The 13,811-nt window shown below is 43.0% G+C and overlaps 1 protein-coding gene across 2 annotated transcripts; it reads right to left on the bottom strand.

Annotated features, from left to right (window-relative positions):
- Positions 1-159: 159 nt before the first annotated feature.
- On the bottom strand, positions 160-13,374 carry LOC148678215 (sialic acid-binding Ig-like lectin 15). Of its 2 annotated transcripts, none has more exons than XM_088632604.1 (6): positions 12,903-13,374; positions 4,356-4,766; positions 3,721-4,089; positions 2,958-2,991; positions 1,830-1,897; positions 160-1,633 (listed from the first exon to the last, which is right to left on the bottom strand). In XM_088632604.1, the coding sequence occupies exons 1-6, from the start codon at positions 12,955-12,957 to the stop codon at positions 1,605-1,607; spliced, it is 966 nt and encodes a 321-aa protein (XP_088488730.1). In that variant the 5' UTR covers positions 12,958-13,374; the 3' UTR covers positions 160-1,604. The 2 variants fall into 2 exon arrangements, with proteins under 2 accessions (XP_088488730.1, XP_088488739.1); XM_088632613.1 differs by lacking the exon at positions 12,903-13,374 and adding an exon at positions 8,540-8,737.
- Between the last annotated feature and the right edge of the window lie 437 nt (positions 13,375-13,811).

Raw genomic sequence — 13,811 nt, 5'->3', positions numbered from 1 at the left:
TAAGGACACTTTCCTGTTTCTCTGCATACCCTGCACAGATCAATGGCACCGAGAGAAGGCATCAGCCTGTCCCTCAGCTTGGCACAGCCTCTAGGTGCCCTGTACGGAGGCAGGGCTGAGGTACAGACACTGCTGCACCGGGCATCAGCGCCCTCCCTGTGTGCGGCCATTCAAGGAGAGCTTTTAATACCAAATAAAACCCTCACTCCAGCATTTCAAATGGTGAGTCACAGCACGTCCCGAACTAATAAGCTCGCTTTTAAACAGACAAAACCACAAGCAGGAGAACAGAGAACCCGACATGAGGGATCACGTGAGTAGTTTAATTAAAAAAATACTTAGGTTTTTAATGCTACCCATAAAAATATACTTACAAGCGATGTTACAAGATCTTCTTTAGAAAGTGATTTACTCTTAAGATACATACAATAATAATCCAATTATCAATTTAAAGACCAAACTGTATGATTAATCCAGCTAATGGGGAAGAAGGTGAAGTAAAATACAAAATGTAAAGATGGGGGTTAAATTAAGTCATTTCTGCTTGAAGATTAGACTTCTAAGCAACAGGAGTTTATGGCAGGAAAGGTAGAACTGATAAGGATTCCAGATGCAAGCTAGGAAACTCCCTGGGGATTTAATCCCTGACCATTTGGCCAAAAAGCCGTAAACTGGCCAAACAAGTGACCTCCCCCCTTTACAATAATAACAACGAGTGACATCAGAAGCAGTAGGAAAACCCTATATAAACTGGAAGTTTGTACCGGCACTTGAAACAATATTTCGGTTTTGTTGTTTCTTGCGGGAAACAAGACTTCGGTTCTATTGTTCCTTGCATGCAATAAACTCATCTGTTTAACTTCATCTCGGGATCCAGACCTTATTCTTTCTGTTACAACAAAGGTTTCTCAAAACTATGGGTTTAATTTTCAAGTCATGTTACGGGAACAGATTCACTTCAAATGCAGTGAACTGTGGGCGAACAGGTGCTGCAGAAATGACCTAGATGCCACGTCAGTCTAAGGCAAGGCTGACTAGAGCTGGTGTGTTCTGAAAATGCATGCCTGTCTGACTCACTTTCCTAAACAGTGTTTCTTCTCCCCTGGCCCCTGTGTCCCAGAGTCTCCTCACAGCTGCAGCTCTCACTCTGAAAGCCCCAATGCTACAGTACCACACAGCACCAAAGAACACTCTGGGATGCAGTGTTGCATAGCATCAATAGCAACTGTTAGCCCTGTACTTTATTCTCTCATAAATTAAAAACATTTCTTTTATAAGACTGCGGGAGAATGAGCCAAAAGCTATTTGGTTAGCATTTCAATTTGCTTCTTTGTGCTATGAGCTGAAGGAACTTGACAGGTTTGGGGGTGTCAGTTTAAAGAGGGTCTTAACCTGCGATGAAGACACAGATGCAGATGAAAACATTGATGTCAGCTGGGAAGGCGCTCAGGAAGAAGGGCGTCCAAGAAGCTTCTTTTAACAAACTTCACCAGCAAAAACACACAATACAGCGAGAAAGGAAGCACTCTACAGTACCAAATAAAACATTGAAAACTGTGGCTCAAGCTGGGAAGAGGAACATGGAACTGGAACAAATCCTTGCTTCACCACTTCGTGTTTTCATAGATGAGGTCTGTGAAACACACAGGGCAGAAATAATGAGTCAGTGCACACACATTTTCTGTACAGAGCAGTATCCTAAATTGTCTCAATTTAATTCATGATTCAAATCAAATCCGGAAGTGTGTAAATGAATCACAAGGCTGGACAAAAGCCCTCGTCTCATAAATTATACAAACTCTACATCATTTATTCTCTCTGACACTCACCTCTGCCCTGGGGTCTCTTGAGCTGTCCAGCATTGCAGACTGTGTTCATGTAGATGTGCTCCTCACCCCTGCAGGCAGACACTCCTAAGTCAGCGCTGAAGACACACCGCTCTCCCTCTCCCCAGCACACTTCGCACCCCAGTGCTCCCACTCAGCGACACAGGCCTCGGGGTGTGACACACACTCATAGCAAAGTCACCCTAGTGTTCTACTGGCACAGGCTCTGCCTACATGCACCAGTGCACACTAAAAACTGGAGAGGATCGTGTCCAAAGTCTCAAAAATAATAGGCCGAGATCTCCCTTCCATTTCAGTCCCTTTACACAAGCCATACCTCCAATTGTGCCTACAAGATTATTTTAGATTGCTCACATCAAGCCCTTTGGGAAAACACTTTAAATCAACCCTGCTTTAACCTTAGCTTCTTTCCCATATCCGTAAGAATTTGACCTCTCCCTTTAGCTTTTTAGCCTCCAATGAGCATCTTTTTCAAAATTCCATTTGCCAGATGTACAGTAAGGTAAATGTTTACGTATGCATTTGATTGTAAATGCGTTTTGCTTGTCTTTTCATTTCAATTTGCATTTTTTTTAATATTGTGTTGTATGTGTTGTACGTCTGCTTCATCAATGTTCTCTTACTGTACCCAAAGCAAATTCTACCAACTGCTGCTGTGTAGCAAGAAAGAATAATTCAGTTCAGCTCTGCCTGCAGTGTCCCAGAGAGTGAGGCAGGAAGCAGCGCTCCCAGAATTCCCTTCTCTCAGACAGTGCTGGGCTCTGCTATCTCAAGAGCCACATTGCTCAGTGCAGAACTTAACACATCGGCATTTTGACAAGACCTTAAGGATAACACATTAGGCATTAATTTCACTGGACAATACATTTTTCAGTAAAGTTTGCTCTGTGTTTTCTGGAAATCGCTGTTAAATGCAAAAATGGCAATCTAACAGTGGGTCAATGTAATGTCGTGAATGAGAAACTAGTTGTAGGCCAATGTAATACGAGATTTTAAATCACTTTAACCTGTTAATAAGACATCTGTAAGCTACATGAATGATCAATAAGAACAAGACTTGATAAGGAAATAAGACAAGAAAAGAGGTTTTAGAGGTGATAATACACTTACATCACTGGGTGAGAGTCTTCAGGCCCTGAAAACCCTGAAAGTAATAATTCCTGTTAAAGTCAATAGAACTACAGACTCCAAGACCTTCCATAAATAATAGATTTTTCATACATAACAGCACCTCCACAAACAGGTCAACTCAAGAGTCAGGGGATATTCTCAGTGGTTAGAAAATGCTTCCAAACGACTAAAAGAGTTTATTCTTCAAACTAGAGAATTCCTCTAACACAGTGATTAAATTGTTTTTTTGTCTCAAAGTGTAAATGGGAACTAACTGATATGCACCTAGTTAAGACCAGGGGGTAGAACTTAAAGACTGAATATTTAGTAAAAGCTGTTATGACAGTGAGGGAGGCATGGAGCAGCAGTTAAGGATTGCTGCGTGGCACTTGGGGCCTGTGTTCAATTCCTGGGGCTCTATCTGCATGGAGTTTGTGTGTTCTCCCTGTGTTTGTGTGGATTTCCTTCAGGTGCTCTGGTTTCCTCCTACACTCCAGAAACATACTGACAGTCTGGGGAAATTAGCCCCGGCGTCAGTGTGTGTCTGTTTCTGCCCCGCGATGGACTGGTGTCCCATCCAGGGTGTACCACACCTTTTGCCTGTTGCTGGCCGAGATAGGCTCTGGCTCCCCCGTGGCCCTGAACTGGAAGAAGCAGTTTGAAAATAGATGGACATTTTCACAATTATGTACTAAAATTAATTAATCGCCCACATGGGGAGGATATTAATGGTAAATAGACCATAGAGTGTGCAGTCACTCACCCTTCCTCCTCCAGAGGAACAGTGCCAAGCCGGTAGCTATGGCGACGAGCACAGACAGGGGCGCCAGTATGTACACCCACACAGAGTGACCCCCATGGCTTGCCTCTGGGGTATCTCCCTCCAGCCAGATGGTGCGGGTTTCCTGGCCAGCTGTGTTGTTTGCCACACAGGTGTAATTACCAGGGGGCACAGGAGAGTGCAGCACTGCGCTCAGCTGTCCCGGGGAGGTGCCGGGCAGCTTGGGAACAGTGCTGCCCGTGGGGCTGAAGAGGGTGAGGGAGGGCACAGGGGTCCCCCCTGCGACACACATCAGCAGGACGGCGCCAGAGCTGCCAGCGCTTGAGGACAGGTTCCGAATGGAGACTGGCTCTGTGGGAAAGCGGGAGAAGGAGACAGCTAAAGGAAGACGGAGAGAGAGACATCCAGTTCGACAGAGCAGAGCGAAAGAAGCCACCTGCAGACAGAGCTGACACACAGGAGATGTGAGAGCAGAGTCATGGCTGGTGTCCTCATGCAGAGATCTGGGACAGAAAGGAATAGTGGCAGAAACGCCAGCAGGAGGAACGGCCCTACGCCCCAGCTCTGCTCAAGCCCTTTTCCCGTTAATCACCTCAGGAGACCGCGAAGGCACTCACCCACCATGCTGACGTTGAGCAGTCTTGGATAGACAAAGGTGTAGCCCCTTGTGCTGTTCTCCAGTAACTCCAGGCGACAGTAATAGGGTCCAGTGTCACTCAGCCTCAGATCTCTCAATCTCAGGGCTCCGTTACTCTGCTGGAGGTCCCCCTCCAGAGAGACGCGTCCCTTCCAGCCAGCTCCTGCACTGCACTCCTGTCCCAGCGTTTTCACTGTGCAGTTCAGGACCACCACTCCAACCTCTCCTGAGTCTGGCTGGAGGTACAAGTTGTGCCTATCTTTCAGCCAGAGGATGCGTGTGGGGCCCGAGGTCGGAGGGTGTGTGAAGTTACAGGACAGGGCTGCAGAGCCCCCTGGCCAGCCATTCACTGGGGATGGTTGGTCCACATTCCAGTTGGACGTACCGAGCTCTGCAGACAGGAAGACACAGGGTCACTCACTGAGCCAGGCTGCACACAGCCCCAGCCTTGCTAGAACACCAGCTGTCTTGATCCACAGCTCGAGTTCTCCCTCTTCAGAGGGGACCTCAGAGCTGATTAGGAAAATTCTAAAATCAGCACCTCTGTAGTAGCTAGAGGAAAAGATCATTTGCTGAATCTGCACTTAAAGCTATTTCAAGAAAACAAATTAGATAAAGACAAGACCTGCACTCCAGAAAAAAAGTACTTCTTTGATGTTTCACCAGACAATTACTTTTCCAAATCCAATATATTTGAAAGACAACTTGTAGAAGTACTGTATTTTGACCCTTTATCTCCATATTTTATAGCTTTGATTTGGCACTTAGTGGAAGAGTGGAATTAAACTTTACATGTTCTCGTGCAGCTCCCCACTTGACATTGAATGTAGAGAAGTGCAGTGTTTAGCGTGCAGATAATAAAAACAAACTAGAAATACAAAATGGGAAAAGTTGAGCAAGAAGAGGATACTGATAAAAAAACTAGTGTTTAAGCTATCACATCATTTACATCTTCTAGAAAATATAAGGAAGAATTGAAAGCTCCATGTAAGTATGGATGTTAAAAATGAAGATCAAGGGATGTTCTGCTACAACTCTCCAACATACTAGTTAGGCTTCATTTAGAATATTGTGTAAAATTTTGAAGCTTTTTATAGCAATTTCAATTTTTTCCAATTTTTTATCCAAGCTAGGAGACACATAGGGAAACATCTACAAGCATTTTCAGACAAAACAAAATACATTTTGTCTGTGTTTTTTTTTCTGCATATTTGTGGACACAGTAAGAGATAACAAAAATTTGATTGTTTACACTTAATGTACAAGGGGTTAGAGCTTCACTTTAAGACCACTTAATGTTTTGCTGCAGAGATATAACTGTTTAAGGGGAGAAAATTCCAGGTGTAAAATTGGCTCTGGGGGCCACAATCTGTGGAGAAGGAAAAAAGTCACCTGCAATTCAACAAAGCTAACAAGAACATTGTTTTACAATCTCTGTTAGATAGGCAGGTTCACACTTCAAAAAGTGCCGAAAGATACTTACAGCCTCACGGATGTGTAAGCACTCTGTCACAGTTCCAGATAACTGCCCACACTAATCAGTGCTGTCTGTAATCCAGTTTATTTTGAGTTTGTAGTAAGTAAAACTATAGTTCAACATAGTTAGAAAGTAATATAATTTTATTATATTTTAACAATACTTAAAATAGACGGTATTGCAGTGAAAACAAAAGTTAAAGATACAGGTGTTTGTATTTGAAATAAGTGAAATTAGTGTTGGCTTTTTCATGTTATGCATTTCAGATGTGATACTCTCATCTCATCTAGTTTCCTAAAATTACTTCATTGACTCTCCCCATCAGTTCCAGTCCTCCTGTCTGCCTGTCTAAGATCAGTTAACGTCCTTTCTCTGATCAATAGTGAATATGTTCTCCATTCCCAAACTAAAACTTTATTTTATATAGCACCTTTAAAGGTGGCTTTTCAAAGCACTTAAACCATTCAGTTGTGGGACTTTTTTTTCCTGCTTGTTTTATATTTTTTTCTGCTTGCTTTATCTATTTTTTCTGCACTCAGAGAATAATATTTTATGTTATTCCTGAGGTCAGCTTCTGGAGAGGCATTAGAAAAGGAAGTCTTGTTTGAGTCAGACAAATAGAAAGTGAAATGGGGTGTTATGTTGAAATTATACAATGCACTAGTAAGACCTCCTTCAGATTGCTATGAACATAAGAACATGTTAGACAGCAGAGGAGACCATATGACCCATAGTGCCCATCTGGTAGTTAGTAGTTACTGCATCTCATCTGGTTATTTATTTAAAGAAGCCAAGGTAACAAAAACATGAATGATAGCATGTTCCAGACTTTCACAAACATTTGTGTAAATACCTACCTCCTGTTCTCAGTTTAATTTAGTCTCCACTTGTGCCCTCTGGTTTGTGTTACAATTACTGTACTGTGGTCACCACAGTGTGAGAACATGCTGCTCTGGAATCAGTCCAGAGAACAGCAAACATATACATCCCTGGATTTAAATGAATGTCCTACATGGACAGACTGAAGGAAACAAACCTCTGCCCAAACTGGCAAGCAAGTGGTAGAAGAGTGCACTTTCTGGAGGTCTGTAGTAAAATAAGTGGTCTCACTGCTGAAGGCTGCAGTTCAAGGCAGAGACTGCTTATGGAAAATGTAAGAAGTGGAGCTGCCAAATGGGTAGTAAGATTGTAGATTACAGATACATAGACACCTAGTTTTCTGTGATGCTCAGGAAAAGTGAAGAGCCAGCAAGGCAAGGGTCTGCACAGTTTAATGAGACTGATGACATTCAGAGAGGAGAGAAGGAGCCAGGCAAAGTGGCTATTGATGGAAAGCTGTTCTCGCTGGGATGGGGAGGAAGAGATGAAGAATAAAGAGATGTTGTCACCAGGGCCTCATGGGGCTGCTCTTCACAGCTGTGGAAGGAAAGGTGTGTGCTGGGGCAGTGGACAGAGAATCTGCCAAGAGAAGACCCTGGAGGTCCACTCCAGACACAAGGTAGAGCCGGAGAACGGATGGGGACCCTTATAGCACAGCATGGTTCTCAGTGGGGACACCTGAGATTGAAGAGAAGAAAAACACGTTTCAATTGTGGAGCTTTCTTCAGGTGTCACACCCTAAGAAGGTTCCACAGCTGAAATGTTGTGTTTCTTTTCTTCTCTTTTCAGCATGGAATAAACTTTACTTGTTCCTTTGCAGCCTAGGCATGCTGACACAGCTCCCTATTTGATCCGTTTTTTTATTGCCCTCCAAATGACCACGGTTCTTCTATATACCTGCCAGTCTGTTCTGAAAACATCAAAGTAATTGTTGAGCGGTGAAACAAGAATAAATATGCCTAACACATCTGAAACCCCATCCTAAACCAAACAGCACATTTGTTCCCCAGTGAAGCCTCTAAGCCTTCCAATGTTCCTAACTGAACACCACTGTTCAGATCAAAAAACCAACGGCAACTAATGACTAATTGTGTCTATGGAATTGAAGTGACACTCTACAATATTATCAAAAACAATACTATATACTGTAGCTCTTAAGTAATAATAGCTATGATGTCATAGTTCTAAAGAAAAGGAACAAAAGACAGACAAAAATGCCTTTTTCTTGCCTTTTCTAAATATAAAATGATCACTGTATTCCATATTATTGCTGTTTCTTACTGTTTCTGTGCTTGTCATTGTCTTTTAGACACTTTAAGATTCCATGTTAAAACACACACTTATGCCTGAAGTTATAATCAACAGTCAAAGTTACTCAAAGAACTAAGAAGCATTTGTGTATGTTAATGACTGATCTGGTCAAATAAAAATAATAATTTTGTGTTTACTAAACTGCTGTTTTCCCTAAGTTCAACCCATCCTAATGTTTTATTCCATATGGGTTTTATTTAGTTATATTTGGGTCTGTGCGTTGATCTTCCCTTGCAATGCCCTGCTATAAAGATACAATGAGAAAGTGTCCACCTAGAAAAGCTCAAACACCAAGAAAACGTCCTGCTTTAACAGACACTAAATGAGCAATCCCCAACCAAGATTCGGAGGAGAGGTTAAAGGCAGGAGCCTGCCTTTTTATTTGAAATGAATAAATGTGTCGAGTGATACCGCTGTTAAACCCGGTGTCTTCCCTGTTGATCCCGAGAGCTCTACGGGCCTCCTCCTCTCCCACAGACATGACCCCAGGCTCCTACCTTGAGCACACAGTCCCATGGCGACAGCGGCCAGCGGCATCCAGCGATGGCCTATGCTCCCGGCCAGCGCAGCCACTGAGTGACAACAGGACGGGCAGAGCGGCGGAGGAGGAAGCAGAGAGAGGCCTTTGCAAGGCAACAGCTGAGCAGGGTCTCTACTTTCAGCTTCCGCCCGTGTGGGGAACCCACAGAGGGCAGCTCCCACACGTGACTCCACAATATCACATGGACAAACTTGGATGTAGGGATATTAATTATATTTATTGCTATATATACAGTTATAAAGGAGAAAAGGGAATTGATGAGAAACTGTACAGTTCTGTACTGCAACTTCCTGAAGTTGTTGTGACAACTGTTGGATATCATTTAACTATGGACAGATAGGAGAAATAGGTCAACAAAAGTTTAAACAAGCCAACTGATCAGTTAAGGACTTTGATGAGCACCAGTGATTAAAAGCTCAGTTGAAAAAAAAACCCGAGAGAGACAGCCATCTCTCAAAACCAGAGTTGGAAACCATTAATCTAATGGGGCAGACGTAAGCAGTGGTGTTCTGCAGGTATCTGTTTTGGGTCCATTACTTTATACTTTACCTTTTACTTTTTTCTCATAAAGATTCAGACCCGAGTGTTATATGTAGATGTTTCTCTGCCCTCATTAAGACAAAGGGGTGAAGCAACAAAAAAGCTAACAAAATACTTGGGCATTGAGAAAAATGTGTGAAATTTAAATCAATGGCCATTATGCTTAAGATTTTTAAGACCTCACAATAGTGTGTAGTTTCAGTCACCTACATAAAAAAAAAGACTTCAATGTTGAAACTTTACACTTTTATGGATGAAAGAAGTTAAATGTTAAAAATCCTTTTCTGACAAAACTGACTGGAATGGATAGAAAGTAAATTAACCAAAAACATTGCTTAGTGTAAGCAACACCCTTTAATGGCCATACCTCTGCTAATTTGATTGATCTCTCTCATTTTCTCATTCCAGAAAGTGTTACGATTTCCCACACTCGGTAACATACCTTACTATTTATTATGAGACAGCTTCACAAGTAACTCACACTAAGAACACTCGGCACTGGTCTTCCAAAAGACACCACCGCTCAAGGTTCAAGTGACCCATCATCACAAAGACCCTAACACCTACAGTACAACACACTATTGCTGGAGAGCGAGCCGAGACTCTCTCACTCCTGCTATAACTCCGGAGGAAATTCTGCCTCTTAACAGAATATGCTGTACAAGTACAGTCACCCAGAGTCCAGGACCAGTTTACATTTCACCACCCCAGAGAAAATATGAACAAGAGACTGATATTTATAGCAAGAACAACAGCAGTTTGGACCTTCGGAGCTCCTCCTGAAGCACCAAGTGGTGCCTCTCTACGTCTGCGCCTCTGGCAGGGGCAGGCTGGGTTCGGCGCTGTGCCCGTGGGTATGTTGAGAGGGTCCCAAGGTCTTGGTGTTTTGACACAGTAGCCCTCGTGCTGCCTCTCCGTTCAAGTTCTTGTGGGGGGGGGGGGGGGGGGGGTTGTGTGACTTTTTTTTCCTGCTTGCTTTATATTTTTTTCTGCTTGCTTTATCTATTTTTTCCTGCACTCAGAGAATAATATTTTATGTTACTTCCTGAGGTCATCTTCTGGAGAGGTGTAAGAAAAGGAAGTCTTGTTTGAGTCTGTAAATAGAAAGTGAAATGGGGTGTTATGTTGAAATTATACAATGCACTAGTAAGACCTCCTTCAGATTGCTATGAACATAAGAACATGTAAGACAGCCGAGGAGACCATATGACCCATAGTGCCCATCTGGTAGTTAGTAGTTACTGCATCTCATCTGGTTATTTATTTAAAGAAGCCAAGGTATTAACTTTAGCATGTTCCAGACTTCCACAAACATTTGTGTAAATACCTACTGTACCTTCTGTTCTCAGTTTAATTTAGTCTCCACTTGTGCCCTCTGGTTTGTGTTACAATTACTGTACTGTGGTCACCACAGTGTGAGAACATGCTGCTCTGGAATCAGTCCAGAGAACAGCAAACATATACATCCCTGGATTTAAATGAATGTCCTACATGGACAGACTGAAGGAAACAAACCTCTGCCCAAACTGGCAAGCAAGTGGTAGAAGAGTGCACTTTCTGGAGGTCTGTAGTAAATTAAGTGGTCTCACTGCTGAAGGCTGTAGCTCAAGGCAGAGACTGCTTATGGAAACTGTAAGAAGTGGAGCTGCCAAATGGGTAGTAAGATCGTAGATTACAGACACATAGACACCTAGTTTTCTGTGATGCTCAGGAAAAGTGAAGTGCCAGCAAGGCAAGGGTCTGCACAGTTTAATGAGACTGATGACATTCAGAGAGGAGAGAAGGGGCCAGGCAAAGTGGCTGTTGATGGAAAGCTGTTCTCACTGGGATGGGGAGGAAGAGATGAAGAATAAAGAGATGTTGTCACCAGTGCCTCATGGGGGTGTTCCTCTCACAGCTGTGGAAGGAAAGGTGTGTGCTGGGGCAGTGGACAGAGAATCTGCCAAGAGAAGACGCTGGAGGTCCACTCCAGACACAAGGTGGAGCCGGAGAACGGATGGGGACCCTTATAGCACAGCATGGTTCTCAGTGGGGACACCCGAGATTGAGGAACTGCAGTGAGGGTCCCTGACAGAGCTGCACGTTTGGTCCAGCAGGGGGCAATAGCAGGGTGGACTCCCAGGATAGATAAGACAAGAAATGGACGGGGGAAGGGAAAGATTTGGAAACAGAAGATATTGCTGTTTGCACTAAAGTCACAATGTAAGTTCTATTAGAAAACAGCTTGAGAAGCTCAGATAGCAAGGTTTCTTTACTACAATTCACGGTTTTATAGGCATTAACCCAGTTCTCAATCCATTCCATACCTTACCTTCAAGTCCTACACCACAGCTTCAGGACTGAGTTTTTATGTGGGAATTTATCAGTTGCTTTATGGAAATCCATATTTATCACATTACGAACTTCTTGTGTCCATCACTGCTTTTGCTTGCTCAAATAAGAAAAGTTAGAATCTTCACGCAGGATCAGCACTTTCAAAACAATTGTTGACAATCCCTAATGAGGTTAGCACTATATAAACGTTGGCTTCCAATTTTACTTTAATTAACATCTTCATAATGACAGTACAACAAGAGTAAACCTTACTGATCTGTAGTTGCCTGGCTCTATTTTTTTTATTGGAACAAGTAAAGGTTTATTCCATGCTGAAAAGAGAAGAAAAACACATTTCAATTGTGGAGCTTTCTTCAGGTGTCACACCCTAATAAGGCCCCACAGCTGAAATGTTGTGTTTCTTTTCTTCTCTTTTCAGCATGGAATAAACTTTACTTGTTCCTTTGCAGCCTAGGCATGCTGACACAGCTCCCTATTTGATCCGTTTTTTATTGCCCTCCAAATGACCACGGTTCTTCTATATACCTGCCAGTCTGTTCTGAAAACATCAAAGCAATTGTTGAGCAGTGAAACAAGAATAAATATGCCTAACACATCTGAAACCCCATCCTAAACCAAACAGCACATTTGTTCCCCAGTGAAGCCTCTAAGCCTTCCAATGTTCCTAACTGAACACCACTGTTCAGATTAAAAAGCCAACGGCAACTAATGACTAATTGTGTCTATGGAATTGAAGTGACACACTACAACATTATCAAAAATGATATTATATAGCTGTTAAACTAATAGCATAATAGCTATGATCTCATAGCTCTAAAGAAAAGGAACAAAAGACAGACAAAAATGTTCTTCCCTTTTTTAAATATAAAATGATCACTGTATTCCATATTATTGCAGTTTCTTACTGTTTCTGTGCTTGTCATTGTCTTTTAGACACTTTATCAGAAAGCTGAGATTTCATGTTAAAATGCTGAATATTATGCCTGAAGTTATAATCAACAGTCAAAGTTACTCAAAGAACTAAGACGCATTTGTGTATGTTAATGACTGATCTGGTCAAATAAAAATAATAATTTTGTGTTTACTAAAGTGCTGTTTTCCTTTAGTTCAACCCATCCTAATGTTTTATTCCATATGGGTTTTATTTAGTTATATTTGGGTCTGTGCGTTGATCTTCCCTTGCAATGCCCTGCTATAAAGATACAATGAGAAAGTGTCCACCTAGAAAAGCTCAAACACCAAGAAAACGTCCTGCTTTAACAGACACTAAATGAGCAATCCCCAACCAAGATTCGGAGGAGAGGTTAAAGGCAGGAGCCTGCCTTTTTATTTGAAATGAATAAATGTGTCGAGTGATACCGCTGTTAAACCCGGTGTCCTCTCTGTTGATCCCGAGAGCTCTACTGGCCTCCTCCTCTCCCACAGACATGACCCCGGGCTCCTACCTTGAGCACACAGTCCCATGGCGACAGCGGCCAGCAGCAGCCAGCGATGGGCCATGCTCCCGGCCAGCGCAGGCACTGAGTGACAACAGGACGGGCAGAGCGGCGGAGGAGGAAGCAGAGAGAGGCCTTTGCAAGGCAACAGCTGAGCAGGGTCTCTACTTTCAGCTTCCGCCCGTGTGGGGAACCCACAGAGGGCAACTCCCACACGCTTGTGGTAAGAAAGCTATAGAGAAAATAGCACATTATAAAGAAGTAAACACAAGTGTATTGCATTCAGGAGTTGGCACAGATTTTTCTCCTTTATGAGTGTAAGATACCCAGTAGCATACTTCTACTCACAACAAGCCAGCTGTTGAGCTCCTCTCCTACTGTACCTTTCTGCAGCTTTCCACATACAAGCCTGCTGGCCTGCGAAAACGTTCCACATACACTCCTGCTGGCCTGCGGCGACTTTCCGCATACAAGCCTGCTGGCCTGCCTAGATACTCAACACACAGTACAAGCCGCTTGCAGCCCAACACTCAAGCACGGCAGTTTGTTCCGACTCATTATTGCACTCTTCCTGGCCATACGGTTAAGCAATGAGACCGTGCAGGAACATGCTGGAAAAGTGATTGAATCAAAGAAAATAAAAGATAAGGTTATATAATCACTACACAGAGCTAACCCAGATTTCTGTGTGCATTTAGGCATCCAGGTATTAAAGAAGCTGTCACAGAAAGAATGGAAATAAGAGGGAGAAGAACAGTCCCAGGTCTAAATGGAAAGTTCTACACGGATAGGTGAAAGGAATTGTGTCGGACTGAAGACACAAGGGAAACTAGAGCCACTAGTCTGAATTGGCAACTGAATGTACCTAATCTTGTTCCTAGCATTGGTGCTTATCACAGGCCAATAAAGCAGAGTCCC

Source organism: Lepisosteus platostomus, chromosome 1, assembly GCF_059453375.1.
Source record: "Lepisosteus platostomus isolate fLepPlt1 chromosome 1, fLepPlt1.hap1, whole genome shotgun sequence".
NCBI lineage: Eukaryota > Metazoa > Chordata > Actinopteri > Semionotiformes > Lepisosteidae > Lepisosteus > Lepisosteus platostomus.
The sequence above is the reverse complement of the archived record's forward strand: the minus strand, read 5'-3'. Positions and strand labels throughout refer to the sequence as shown.